Source organism: Mastigoproctus giganteus, chromosome 11 (genome assembly GCF_048544385.1).
Source record: "Mastigoproctus giganteus isolate SK-2022 chromosome 11, ASM4854438v1, whole genome shotgun sequence".
Taxonomy (NCBI): Eukaryota; Metazoa; Arthropoda; class Arachnida; order Uropygi; family Thelyphonidae; genus Mastigoproctus; species Mastigoproctus giganteus.
Window position 1 is genome coordinate 83761183 of NC_143585.1, and position 15465 is coordinate 83776647.

Here is a 15465-nt window from a genome sequence, read left to right on the forward strand (position 1 = left end):
CAGCTTCCATTGATTACCACTCTGTCTTTTCCCACTCAACCACTCTTTTATCCATTGTAGCAACTTACCCTTAATACTATACTGCTCCAATTTGTACAGTAGTCTTCCATGCGCAGCAGTGTCAAAAGGAAGTTGTCTTTTGTGCTTGGGGTTTTCATAAACAAAATCAAAAAAAAAGAAAGAAAATTATTTCAGCTTTTGTACCCACTGGTTTCCTTATCAACTACAAATCTGATTATTCTCATATACCAGTAATATAACATCATATAACAAGCAATGAATGAATATGTTAATGCAATACAAAAAAATTCCTGATAAAAAGTGCTTTACAGTCAGGACAGAACAAAAATCTAGTCTTTGGGTCAAGAAAAGTTGTTCCAACATAACCAAGCAGCATATTTTACAGTGGCTGAATTGTTTGCCGGATGATGTACAAAAAAGTTTGGGATTTGGAGTTAAAAACCAACTTTCAGTAACTAAAGAAAAATACCCTATAAAGGCTTTTTCCATTGCTGATGAGAAATATCCTTCAACTTTTACCAACAAGAAATTGCACATAGGTCATTGGAATTGTAGTCTTTGAGTTACATGTGTGGACACAGAAGTATACATGATGAGGTTGAGCCCATACCTTGAAGGGAAAAAAAAAAGCACAGTCCATTGTTAACTATTGTGCTAATATGTTGATTGCAACAAAAGTTACAATGAAAATGAAACTTTGCACAGCCTCTTCTGGACATAATGGCCAGTATGAAAACTGCCCTTAATTGGTTACATCGCTGTGGTAAAAATAATAAAAATATTTTCAGCATAATGTCTGTTTCTATTCCTCATTCCCACACTTTTGGCCTGCTCTGCCCCCCCCCCCCTTGTTAATTGGCCCAGGTCACGTTCCTTGTTTTCCAGCCTTAGTTTCACCACTGTTTCCAGTAGATGAAAAGTATTTTGGCAATATTTGTGAGTGATGTAATGATAAAAAATGGCATCCTGTGAAAAAAAAAGAATATTATGAACTTAATCCTATAGCAGATGCATGGTTGATCCATTGTAATAAAGAAAAATTAAACTTCAAAATAAAATGTCTATTTCAATTACTTTAGTATTCCTCAACTGTGGGCTTCAGTTTCAATCTGCATCATTGATTATTTTTCAGTTGGAGAAGTATGGCTATAAAAAAAATATCTGTACAAAATGGAATGTACAAGAGTTTGTTTTGGGCTTTGATCTTATTGCTATGTTAGAAGTGAGATTGTCAGCAAATAAGTTTTTTTTTTTTTTTTTTTTTGATAGCAAGATTGCTCTTATTAAATATATTATTTGTTCTTATTATCCAATGTCACAATAAAGAATATAATTATAAAGTGTACCTTTTTTAGTATTTACTGATTTTTGTCTAAAAATATTGGTGCACCAAAAAGTCCCATAAGACTAGATTATTAGGAATTAGATTGCTAGACGATTAAAAATAAAGCAACTTCTTTTAGATAAGTTTTGAAATATTGTTTTATTGAGAACGATTTTCAAGGTTATTTTTAGAATTAACATAATCTTAGTGATAAATTTTGTCAAAGTGTGTATACATTGTGTGGTTGTGACAAGGCTGAATTTAAGCATAAGCCAGGGGGCCTCATCAATATAAAACCAGCCCTAGTGCAGTAAATTGGAGGGTGTGTTCTGTGAACCAAACAGGGAAAAATGGTTATGAACATGGGTTTTGAAATGCTTCATTAAAAAACCAGAGCCATTTGAGAATTTTATCTGTAACAATAGGATAGTAGAACTTTGTTATACTTTGTTTCAAAAGAACCTTGTACTAGGAACACATTTAAGAAAATCAGCGTTGATAGTAAAGATGCAGATGACTGCTGCCCTCTCCATCCAACAACAGTTTCTAGGTAGTGAGTTGAGTTGTGTCATGTGACCACTGGCATATGAAGCCAGCCACTATAAGCAGGCATTCATTTCCATTGTATGCATACAAGGTGTGACAATAAAGTTCCTGGACTGTGCTGTTGGAGCGAAAAATTTCGAGAGAAAGGCAGCTGGTTCTTGTTGCACAACAGTGCTCATTCTGCGTTTGTTATGAGACATTTTTGACAAAACATGGCATTGTACAGTTTAACCATCCACTCTGTTCTTCCAATCTAGCACCAGCAAACTTCCTCTTTTCCAAGGAGAAAGCTGCCCCTCAGAACAAAGATTTCAGGATGTTGAAGACATTAAGAAAAATGTAACTGCCAAACTGAAATCATCTCATTGGATACCTCTGTTGACTCTTTTCAGAAACACTTAGAATGGTGTAATAAGTGCATTCAATCAGGTGGTCGAGTACTTTGAATAAAAGTAAAACCATTTTTGAAATCTTTCACTCTGTGTTCTTTTTATTGCACACATTAGTGTGGGAACTTTATTGCCACACCTTGTACATTTAAGTACTGTTCTTTTAGTGTTGTAGCTGATAGAAATAACTGCGCTTAAAATAGAAATAACTACAGATTCTGAGAGCACGAAGATATGCATTTAATTATCAGCAAAAACTGTGGTAATAGTGCAATAGTTCTAAGGTTATGAGGAGAGGTGTCCTTTGATCATTGCATCAGGCAGACTATTACCATATGCTCTTCTGTGTTAGACTGTGGATGAAGGAGCCATATACAAGCAGTTGATGTGGAAAAAGCATATACTGAATTTTTGAGTGGCTTAGTTTGTTAACAAAGCATTTCTTGGCTCATGTTTATAAAACATTTTTTCATTGTTTTGTTCAATAGAAACACCCTCCAAATTTAATGCACTTACTCAAGTATGTATATCTATTTACTTTTATTTTATTTTGTTTTATTATTTTATTTCAGCCAAGCTCTAATTAGAAGTAGACTTCTTAGAGAAAATGGAAAGTACATTCCTAAACAGGTAAACAGTTATTAGTATTTGAATAGTAGTGAAATTGATTTTGAAGGAATTCATATAACATTATATAAAAATAGCAATGGGGGAGAGAAGGGGTATTTCTCCTAAAGCAGTGCTCTATGAGGGTGTCAGATAGTACTGTTTATTTATTTATATTTAAAATAAAAAATACAGTATTTTAAATTTTATTTATTGATATGTAAAAAACTACCAATAAATTTATTTTTATGCATATTGAAAATAAATATAAATTGTTCATTAAAAATAAATATCTCAGTGGCATGATAACTGTTAAGTTAAGCATTTTCTGTTGGTACCTTGCAGACAAGTTTTCTAAACTCTGAATGAAGTCTTCATTCAGAGTTTAGATAACTTGAACATGCTAGGACTGCAATCTTTGACTTTAAATAGAGCTCAATGTTCAGTTCTGTTTTCAGAAAGTTCTTCATTAGTTCACTAGTTTTTGTTTTTCCAGGAGTTTTGCAATCACATGGGTTTAAATGTCTCATGGGGGAATAAGATTATTTCAATGGCATCCTTACCCTCTACCTGCTCTTGTTCTCATTGGTTTGTTCTGTAGTCAGTGTTATCAGGTTCTAGAGTATTTAATGCACTCCAGACATTTCTCTAAGTAGAGCTCCTCAGGATAGAACAATTTAACCTCTTCAGTGGCAGTTTGGTCTCATGGTAACGTTATAAAACCCCTTCAGTAAGTACATGCTTTGATTTGATTTATTTATAACTTCATAGTTTATAACTTCTTATTAGAAGGAATAATCATTATTTATATTGATAAAGTCGTTTAAGCAGCTTCTGGTCTCATTAAACACACTACCTCAGCTTTCAGTAGTGAGGCAGCTATTTTGACCCTTTTCAAGCAATTAATTTGACCTGCCACTGACTATTGTGCCATTATTTGGTCTCCATTCCAGAAATATCTTTCAGTCTTATTCGAACATATTCAAATCAAATTTATTAGTTTCCTTCGTTTAAAGAAACAGAGTTCAATTGTAGAGATTTCAATACTCTCTGCAACAAGTTTTTTTGTTTAATTTCTTATGAAACTAATTGATCTTCACAGGATTGGTATTTTTGTTCCCAAAAATTCATTCAGGAAGCTGACTCTTGGTGTGCTAAAGTAACTTTTTTTTTTTTTAATTCTACTATTAACCTATTATGTTCAGTTAAAACTAATCAAGAGTATTTGTTATTATTCATATTTGTACATTATTATTCATGTCGTCATATGTTCAGAGCTGTGAATAGTTGCATATTATTGATTATTGTATATTCATGTTAATTCTTATTTTGTTGGTTGGTATGTATGTTGTTTAATGGCACAAGGGCTACTAAGGCCATATTGTGCTTTCTTATTTTGTATTTCTACATACAAGTGAATTAGTGTTTAAGCACTGCAATGAATGTGTTATTCAAAATAAAATTTTTAAAAAATAATAATAATAAAAAAAGCAAGTTTGTGTTTTACTCATAAATACCAGTTTCTTATTAAAATCTTTTTGTTATATGTTATGTTTAAAGTCCAGTTAAAGAATTTCTCAGCTAGCACATATTATATCTAGTGGTTAGATATGTGTAATGATAAAGGATAATTTTAGAATTTAATTTTAATTTTTAATTATAGAATTTTGTTCATGTCATGCACTGACAACCTTTGTTATTTCTCTTCGTATATAATTTTATAGAACCAAAAAAATGTGGGACCTGAAGATGAAATCTCTTTGCATGCCAATAAGCTAATTTAAATATTTCACATGGAAAAGAATCATTAAATCTTTCTTAGTTGGTAGTCTATGTAATGTCCTTCTTCAGTTTAATTAAAAATTAATGTATTTTACAGCATTATAATAAATATATAAATAAAATAAATTATATGATTCTTATTTGGATATTGAATGATTAGAACTGTTAATACAGCCAACTGTTTAAAAAGTATATAATTTTTTCAAACTATGCTTGATTAATTTTATTTTTCTATATTTGCATTAAATAATTATATTGAAATAAAATACAGTAAAACATCGATTATTCATGGTAATGGATAATTGAAAAACACAGTAAATCAAAATTGTTTTTATTTGTTTAAATAACTTCCAAAACACATCAAAACATAAGGTATTACATCTATATAATAACAACAAGAATATTTTATTCATTGTGATAGAAAAGTCTGTGGTTTTTTATTTATTTATTTTTTTTGTAGCATTATTTTTCTTGTGTCCATGAATTTGTAAAATTTCAATATAATCTACATCGTTTTGGCTTTCCGCGAATTTAAGTAATGTCCTGCAGCTGTTAGGATTTCATTACAAAGGAACTGGATGCAAAAAATAATTTTGATATCATATTGTTGTTTGTTATTTGGTTTTTTAGGAGCATTAGCAACTAAGGCCATATTGCTCCGGGATATGCGGTGGTCATTTCCTGACTTTTCCGTATTTGGTGGTGACGGGCTCGAACCCCGGTCTAATCAAGAAGCGTGTGCTATGCACTGCTGCTCCTTCCCACCTGGCTACAGACGCGCCTTGATATCATATATTTGGATTTCAGGAAAGCTTTTGACACTTGTGCATGGAACAGTGTCAAAAACTTATGTTGGGTGGAAGATACCATTCTGCTCCAATTTTGTACAAATTGGAGCAGAATGGTATTAAGGGTAAGTTGCTACAATGGATAAAAGGATGGTTGAGTGGGAGAAGACAGGGTGGTAATCAATGGGTGCTGCTCTTTGTGGACTAATGTTATTAGTGGAGTCCAACAGGGTTCAGTGTTGGGTCCTCTGTTGTTTTGTATATTTATCAATGATATTGATGAAGGTATATCAGGCTTAAGTGTCGAAGTTTGCAGATGATACAAAGTTGGCAGGATTGTTAATGATAGTAATGGCAGTGTGCTACTGCAACAGGATCTAGATAATTTGGGCAGATGGGCTAAGAAGTGGCAACTGAAGTTTAACCTTGACAAATACAAAGTACTGCATATGGATAGAAGTAACCCCAGAGAAACATACCAACTGTGTGGTACTACACTTAAGGTGGTAGAAAATGAAAAAGACCTGGGAGTAATTGTGCAGTCAGATATGAAGTTTTCTGAGCAATGCAGACAGGCTGCCAGGGCAGGTCATGGGGTTTTGTCAATGATATATAGGAATTTTGCTTGCAGGGAAAAGGAGGTGATTGTCCCTCTGTATAAGGCAATGGTCGGGCCACGCCTTGAGTACTGCGTACAGGTCTGGAGACCTCATTTTAGGAAGGATGTAGATTTACTTGAGCGGGTACAGAGAAGGGCAACAAGATTGGTCAGGGGAATGAAGGGATCCTCTTACCAAGAGAGGCTTAAGTTCTGCGAATTGCAGTGACTGGAGACTAGGTACCTACGTGGTGATCTGATTGAGGTGTATAAGGCCTTGAATGGGTTGAGCATGCTGAATTCTGATGGGATCTTTCCAGTTCAGATTACGAACCTAAGGGGGCATAAATTCAAATTAAGAAAAGACAGATGTAGAATAGATGTGCGGAAATTTGCCTTTAGCCAGCGGGTGGTTAATTGCTGGAATAAACTTCCATCTGCCGTGGAAGTTGATAGGTTAAATAAATTTAAGGAGCAACTGGACAGGCATTTGGAGGGAATGGTATGTTTTTTTTTTTTTTTTTTTTTTGGCTGATGCTACATAAGCTCATACACTTCCTTTCTTGCATCACATGCCACTACTACTACTATTACAACTTACTTTGAAAGCTTGCTGTAGTTCCTCATCATTATCCTCGTTGGATCCTGCCATAGGTTCTTGCACACTTTTTATTAAGTCATTGTTAGTCGTTTTTTCGTAGCAGAGCTCATTTTTGTCTGTATTTAACCAATGATTAACACTTGCCCCGTCTAAGTCTTTGCATCTCTCAATATTTTTAACTGGGTTTAAAATATCAGGAACGATTTCTACAGTGTTATTTGAGTCTCCCACTTCCAAGTTATTTTCAGTGATTACAAAAAAGTCATTGGGCAATATTTTTTTGAACTATTTTATAATTGTTTCGCTTTCAACTTCCACCCATGCAGTAGAAATGTTAGAGATAGCATCTTTAATTGTTAGTGACTTCCAAAATAAAAGAAGATTCTTTTCTTCCATGGTCCATCATCAAGGTCTTTCTATACAATCATTTCATGCTCTCAGTCACTCCCTGGTCAATAGGTTGTACCAGTGGTGTTATGTTGGGCGGAAGATAAATGGATTTTCTGCAGATAGTTTTTCCAATGGAGGATGGGATGGAGCATTATCTAATAACAAAATTGCTTTGTTGGGAAGACCTCTAAGAGACAAATTTTTTAATGTGAGGAACAGAATTTATCTGTCCACCACTTTTCAAGTATATCGCTAGTCATCCTTGCAGATCGGTGATTATAATAATCTGTTGGAATATTAGTCGTGTCCTTTAAACTTGTAGGAGATTTTGATGTTCCCACTATGGTTAATTTTAATTTGTCATCCCCTGAAGCATTTGCGTAGCATAAAATTGTTATCCTGTCTTCGCTAATTTTATATCCTGGTACATTTCTTTCTTGTAAAGACACCAACATGCGATTGGGCATTGCTCGTCAGTAAGGTCCCATCTCGTCTGCATTGTAAATTTGCAATGGAACAAGACCCTTTTCTTTAAAATTGTAGCTAATTCATCACAGAATAAAGTTGCTCCCACATTATCTGCATTGAGCTTTTCACCCTGTATCTCTAACTCTCTTATACCATGCCTGTCTTTAAATCATTTCAACCACAAAAATATGAAAATGTAGGTGTTACAGGCATTTCTAATTTGTCAAAAAAATATTTTGCTTTGCTTAAAATCATTGGTCCAGATATTGGACTTCAGCTCTTTTTTTTAAAAAACCACTTTATTATTACACTTTCAAGTTGTTCATTTGTAGCACCTTTGAGCAATTTTCTTTGTGAAGCGCAAGCAAATGTATCACATTTAGAAACAAATTTATCTATATTGGGCTGGTTTTTAATGATGTCCTGTACATTTTGCTGACCAATTCCAAATTCGTCTGCAAGCTTTGAAACACCTTCACCTTTTTAACGTCTTTTTATAATTCCAGTTTCTTTTCCACTGTTAAAACAACTCGTTTTTGTTTACCTGACATTTTTAGGTATTGAAATGTGAGATAAATATTACGTACAACAAACTGTAAGCACAGGAACAAGCTTTCGCGATTCCAGTTGTTTAGGAGACAACTGCGAATAGATTACATTTGTATGTTATTTGCCATTAAAAATGCAGTTTTTTCAAGACACTTGACTTTGCAACTGCAGATTAAAAACATCTGATGTGATTTACCAGGTGGCAAAAAGAGAGAGATGCAACTGTGATTGCCTGTATGTACTTTATATGTACTTCATGAATCCACTCACACAGATAAATAATATTCTATATGTTTGTTAAAATAAAAGTACATACATATAGAGGACCATGGTAATCCGAAGGAACCTACGGATAATTGAGCCCCAGATAACTGATGTTTTATTATAATAATTAAAGAAATGAAGAATGGACAACTTATCAGACTGCATAGCACTGCTTAACGCATGACATCATGAGTGGAATGGAAGAATTTACACTTCACACTTTAATTGTTTTGAAGATTGAACATAATCAAGAAAATGAACATAAGTATTCATTTTCTTGATTTGTTCATATTTAAACATAAATTTATATTAACTTTTCTTCAGCTTACTTTATTTATGGAGTCGCTCTGTGTTATCTGTCTGGAAGTGCTACTTGCTGAAAATAAAACTACATTTCAAATCTGTGCCTCCATTATTAAATTTCAAAAAATAAACAATTTTTGAAAAGGAAAAAAATAGGCTCTTGGGCATAGACAAAAGTTTTCTTATTTTGGCAGCAAACTTATATCATCATCATCATCTTCAGCCATTGTCAATCCACTGCAGGATGTAGGCCTCCTCAGCACATTTCCAGCAACTGTGGTCTTGTGCTTTCTATCACCATTGTTCACCAGCAAATTTCACAATTTCATTGATCCACCTCATCTTTGGTTTTTTCTTGGGCATTTAGAGTCAAGCGGTATCCATTCCAAAATTTGTTTGGTCCGTCTATTGTCAATACTTCTTGATATGTGACCTGCTCATTTGCATTAAGTGCTTTGTTCTTTCAGTGATATCAGAGAACTGGTTTGTTGGTGAATCCATGCATGTTTTTCAGTCTCTTTGGGTTATGTTCAACATTCACACTCCATACTTTGTGTGACCCTTAGTCTTTGTAAAGCTTTGGCATTTTGTCCACGTTTCACAACCATATGTTAGGACAGGGGGATACATTGATCAAAAACTTTTCGTTTGAGACAAATTAGTCTTGAAGACGATATTAAGCTTTCCAAATATTTGCGCTGTTCAGTTTCCATCCTGATATTTACATCTGTTGAAATTTCTTGTCCCAGGTAAACATACCTGGGATGTTTACCTGGGACAAGAAATTTCCACTTCTAGTTCTTGTCCATCAACCATAATTTTATTTGGTGTGGTAAATTTGTGGAACATAACCTGCGTTTTCTTGTTAAAATAATTTTCAAACCAAACTTCTTGCTTTCATGCTGCAGTTCTTTAATGTTTTGCTGCAATTCTTCTGGATCATCGGCAAATAGAATAATATCTCCAAGTCGTAAGTGATTCAAGTAATCTCCATTTATCTTGAGTCCTTTATTATCCCAATTTAGTTTGCAAAAAATCTCTTCTAAACAGGCAGAAAATATTTTCCTGGAAATTGTCTCTCCTTGTTGGACACTTTTTTTCTATGTTGATCTGAACCTTATCATTGTTAACCCATATTGATGCACAGTGACACATTATCTTATAGGCAAAAAGACATCTGCCTAGGGCCCTGATCATGGGGGCCCCAAAATCAGTTTCAAAACTCATTGCTGTTTTTTACTAATATTTTGAAGTGATTTTTATCGAAAACTGAGCTTTCTACCTGCCAGTGTTAACGAACTTTATTTGAAGATTAATTTGAAAATTGCAGGTTTTTTTTTTTTTTTTAAATAGTTATACCGATTTTGATAAAATTTTATATTTAGTTCTTCCTTAAATAGTTGAGTTAATGTCCAAGCAGATAAGATGCAGCAGAATAATTTGGTAGTATTTTATTTTAATGAGTGTAAGAAACCTAAATGAAAGAGTGTAAGAAACAAAAAACAAGTGTAAGAACATTAAATATTGAGTGACGGAAGAACATGGAGAGCTGAACTAAAGTCAGCTCTCCGTGTTCTTCTGTCACTCAATATTTAATGTTGATGCCCCCCCCCCAAATTCCATTATACCTTGGGCCCCATGAAGGTATACTGCGCCACTGTTGATGCAGTTGCTTTTCATATATTGATTGTAGAATATCGATGTAAGTTCTGTCTACACTTGGTTGATTAGAGCATTGATTATTGCTTGTTTTGTGACTGAGTTGAATGCTTTTTCATAGTTGATGAAGGTTATACATAATGGAAGGTTGTATTCATTGTGCTGCTCTATAACTTGCTGCACTGTTTGGATGTGACCCATTGTACTAAGCCGCTTCTGAAACCTGCTTGTTCTTTGGGTTGTGCTGCATCAAGTATTGTGCCTATTCTTCTTGCAATGTAACTTTGTGAAAACCGTGTAGACAACTTGCAGAAAACCTTGTAGAAAACCTTGTAGGCTTATTAGTTGGTAGTTTTTTAAATCTACCTTGTCATCCCTTTTCGTGCGGAAGAATGGCTTTTTCATTTTTCCATGCTACTGCTACTTTGTTAAGTAGAAGGAATTTTGAAAATAGTTTGGCCAGAGCTTTACGTATCAGTTGGCCTCCAGCTTTCAACATTTCAACATAAGTGACTTTATCAGGACCTGCTGCTTTACCATTTTTCATTGATTTTATGGCATTCTCTACTTCTACCAAAATTTCTGATATAGCTTCAGAATCTGGTGTTGGATCCAGTTATTGTCCTTTATTCTTATAAAGATTTCAGTAAAATTCTTCCACTCTCTTTAGTATTTATTGCTAGGTTTTTGTTGTTGTGCCATCCTCAAGCTTCAAAGTAAGCATCTGACTCTTCTGTGAAACCATTCTTCATTTTGCTTTCCTTTAGCCCTTGATTTTCTTTTAGTGTTCTTCTGTTGAGATCAACATTGAACGTACATATTTCTTCTTTTATGCGCTTTCTTATGGTCTTGCATGTTTGTACATATTCTACTTTGTTTCTTATGTTACCACTTTGCTTCATTTTGCATTGCTTTTTCAACATTGCAATTGTTTATTTTGATATTCTGGTTAATTTTCCTTGTTTCTACAATAGTCTCAATGACTTTAGCATTAGCATTAGTAGAGGCATATGATGCAAGAAAGCAAGCTTATTCAGCATCAGCCAAAAAAAAAAAAAACCCCACTCCCATTTCACCCCTCTGTTCGTTCGAAATACCTGTCCAGTTGAGCTTTAAATTTGTTCAGGCTTTCAACTGATAATGACAAAGTCATTATCAGTTGAAATATCTGTGTCAGGAGGATCTTGCAGCACACGATAAGCATTGGACAGTTCTAGTTCAAAGTTTTGATGATTTTTGTATAGCTGGTTAGTGTTAATCATCTTCACTTTAGTTGACGACAAATTTTTTTTCATTCTTTCCTTCTTGCAATAATTTTGATTTTTGCTCTCAGTAACCAATGATCGCTTCCAACATTAAAAAGGTTCAAGACTGAGCAGTCAGTGAATATCATTTTGTTTGTCAGTATGAAGTCAATTTCACTAGTATTTCCAAGAGGGCTCTTCCATGTTTATTTTTGTTGGCATTTTTCTTGAAGAATGAGTTTTTGATGAAAAAATTTTGTTCTTCTGAAAATTCAATTAGTAGACTGCCTCTATCATCCCCTTTTCCAGTTCCATATGGGCTGACAGATCTTTCCCCATTTTGGATCTTACCAATTCTCACATTGAAATTGCCCATTACAATTTTATAGTGGATCCTGCTTGTAAAGATGCAACGATACATCATAAAATTCTTCAACTTCATCACTATGACTACTTGTAGGGCCATAAGCTTGAATAATTTGAAGAGAATAGGGACTATTTAGCTTAACACAGCAAGAAATTCTACTTTCTACTTTTATGCTTGAATCTGCTAGTATGTTGTTGATCAGGAACCCAATTCCACCATACTGCCCATTATTTGTTCCTTTGCAGTACAGCCAATAACTATCTTATAGTTTGACCAAATCTTCACCTTTTCTTCGAATCTCTCAATTGGGACATCTCATAATCATCAATTGGGACATCTCATAAACAGTGATGTCCCAATTGATGTTTTTCAGCTCTTTTAATAGTTCTAGGCACGAGTCTGTACTCAATAGACCAAATTTTACACATTTTAGAGTCCAAAGGCAGCCTGATTGAGCCCAGTGATTCTTAGCACCACTATTGAGCTGGTCTTTGAAAGTATAGAATATATAGAAATGTATAGAGAAGTGCCACTTCATAGAAAAAAGAAAATTCAAATTAATCTCATTTATGAAAGCATTGATTTTTTTTTAATCATTGTAACAACCAGAAATATTTTTCTTGTGCATTCCATCTCAATTTGAACAATACAAATAATTATTTTAACAGCACTTAAGTTTAATACCAACCACACCACTTAAGATTGCAAAAAGTTGTGACATGAGTTTTTTTTATAAATTTCTGCAACAGCTTTGTGGGAACAGCCAATTATCCATATTGTTTCATGGATAGTAATACCAATGGCTTTTCTCCTGTTGAAGTCCTTTACGATATACTTTATGATATACTTTGCAGACGACACAAAGCTTTTACAGATAATACAAAGATTGGCAGGGTGATTAATGACAGTAATCAGGGTGAGCTACTGCAACAAGATCAAGGAAAATTGGGTCAATGGACTAAGAAATAGCAGTTGAAGTTTAATATTGACAAATGCAAGATACTGCATATGAGTAGCAGTAATCCCAAAGTAACTTATCAACTGTATGGTACTACGCTCGGGTAATCTTCCTCGTCTTTCTCTCATAAAAATTAATAGTAAATCTCTCCCTTTTGTGATTACCATAATTCCTTGGATTACTGCTTGATAATCGCCTTACATTTCTTCCCCATCTGAATCATCTGTCCGACAATGTTAGAAAATTTGTCTTTCAGACTCTTTGCATTTCCTGTTAGGACTGGGGTCTGAACCATGATTTTGCATACACTATAAAAAGCTGTTGTTTTACCAATTACCACTTGTGCTGCTGCTGCAGCTTGGTTCAATCATCGCAGTTTCTTCCTAGTACAGTACTAGTTAGCACATGTAGAACTGTCTCTACCTCTGTCTACAAGTTCTATCTGGTTCACTACCTTTAGACTTATATTTAATTTACCGTGGACTTTCTTATTTCATTTGTAAAGGCCTTCCTGCAAAATTCAGTGGAATTCAAAATGACATGTCCTGCAGTCCTAAACAAGAAAAACAACGAGTTTTAAAAATTCTTTGTGACCATTGGCAACTTCACTGGTCTGATTCCTAGGAAGGTTTAATTACAAAATTATTTATCCCAGAAGTTGCATTTGTTAATAAAAACACTCGTAAATGGTTCCCCCCAGCTTTCTTTTAACAGGACACAGTTCCTGAAATTTTAAACTTGCATATTTCCATCTTACAAACTTTGTCTTTATGGTTCTGTCAAGGATTCTACCCACATTCTTTTCTTTTGCTCTATTTACAATGAATTTCATTCACAGTTCTGTCTGTCCACTGGTCCTGTTACTCCTTATCAATAATCTGTCTTCATTTCCTCCTACTTTTTTTTTGGACCTTTTAGAATTTCTCACACTCTTTCTTAAAAGACGACAGTTATTGTCTGAATTATAAACTTATTTTGTATTTATCAATCAATGCCTATACTTAACTTTCTTAAATTCATTCATAATTCCCAAATTATTTCAGAACTTCACCAAGCTTCTCCCCTAAATTTGTTAAATTCTTAATTTTAAGGAATGCATTCAAAAATTTACTTTTTGCTTTCAGCCTGGTAGCCCAAATTGTATAAGCTGTAACATTTATCTCAACTATTTGCTCCATATTCTTTTACCATGAAATTTGACATTTTGTAAATACAGTAGAACTTCAGTTATCCGGCAAAATTTTAAAGGCTGATTTTTTTTTTATTTTTATTTATTTTTTTTATTTTTTTATTTTTTATTTATTTATTTTTATTAATGGTAGTATTTGAGACAAATATTTATTACTTGACTAGAGTATTTCTCTCTTTTTTTTATGTCATATATCTGGTGAAATGTTAGATTAGGATTGATGGGTTTTCTTCGAAACAATGAGTGATAAAGTTTAATCATTCACTTCCGTGAACCCAATTTTCCATAACATATTTTGCTCTCTTCATTTCACATTATATTTGGTTTAGTTCCAGATTCGGTAAGAATAATATTGACCCGAAACTGTGCAATTTATTATTTTTCTCAGTCGGTTTTTTTTTTTTGTTACGGTAAAATGTAAACAAAAAGAAATAGCACTGAAGTGAGCAGAAAGCCAGGAAGAATGCAATACTGTGTAATCAAATTGATATTGTTAAGGAACTTGAGAGATTTCACAGAAAAAAAAAAAGTCACAACAAACAAAACAAAAAACGATCGAACGTTATTTTAAAAAAATTACTTAATTTTTTTTCCACATAAAATTTGCAGTAAAATAAAACCTATCCGAATATACATACGTATGTGAATTTTTATGTATCTTTCTATACATTAAAATAATTTCCCTCCTAATGATATTTCTTCAGCCAACGGAAGAAGAGGAATGTGGGTTGTGTAATACATAAAAAATACAAAAATACGTAACAAGCTTTTTTTTTTACTGTGGTAAAACAAGCTTCTCTTTAAGCGTGGTCACTCGCTATGTTTATCTAACATGACCACATGGTACCATTCTTGATTTCCATATGTAATGTATTTATTTAAATAAACTAAGTGCAACAAGGCATAATATTTTAAGATTCTATATCTATATAATATCGGTGTAGATACACCATAGACAACTCTCAAAGAAAAATTATGATCGTAGTGTGAAAGGCATCTACCGACAAAAAACCAACTAGCTTTGAAACAGTCCGTGTGGGTGGTGGCGCAAGAATAAATAACAATAGTCTTCTCTATTAGTGAAGGGTTACTTATTCGGGGTAGTGCAACACCTGGTAACTCGTTGTGAAGGATGAGCACAATACGAGATACAGATGAAATTATGCCTTTCACACTACAATCATAGTTTTTTTTTATGGTGTATCTACACTGATATTATATAGACATCGTAACATATTTATGTATTCATAGCTGAGGAACACACACACACACACACACACACACACACACACACACACACACACACACACACACACACACACACACACACACACACACACACACACACACACACACACACACACACACACGTCGAAAGCTTCTGTAAGTATTTTATTTTATCAAAAGAAGCAAGCAGGA

General features: G+C 33.7%; 1 protein-coding gene across 1 annotated transcript in view; it reads left to right on the forward strand.

Annotated features, from left to right (window-relative positions):
- EMC3 (ER membrane protein complex subunit 3) overlaps nt 1–15465 on the forward strand; it is a 56879-nt gene that overhangs the window by 14802 nt on the left and 26612 nt on the right. Inside the window, exon 2 of the mRNA XM_090385389.1 lies at nt 2853–2910. Coding sequence (XP_090241515.1) covers nt 2853–2910 — 58 coding nt within the window. The remainder of the gene's footprint in view (nt 1–2852; nt 2911–15465) is intronic.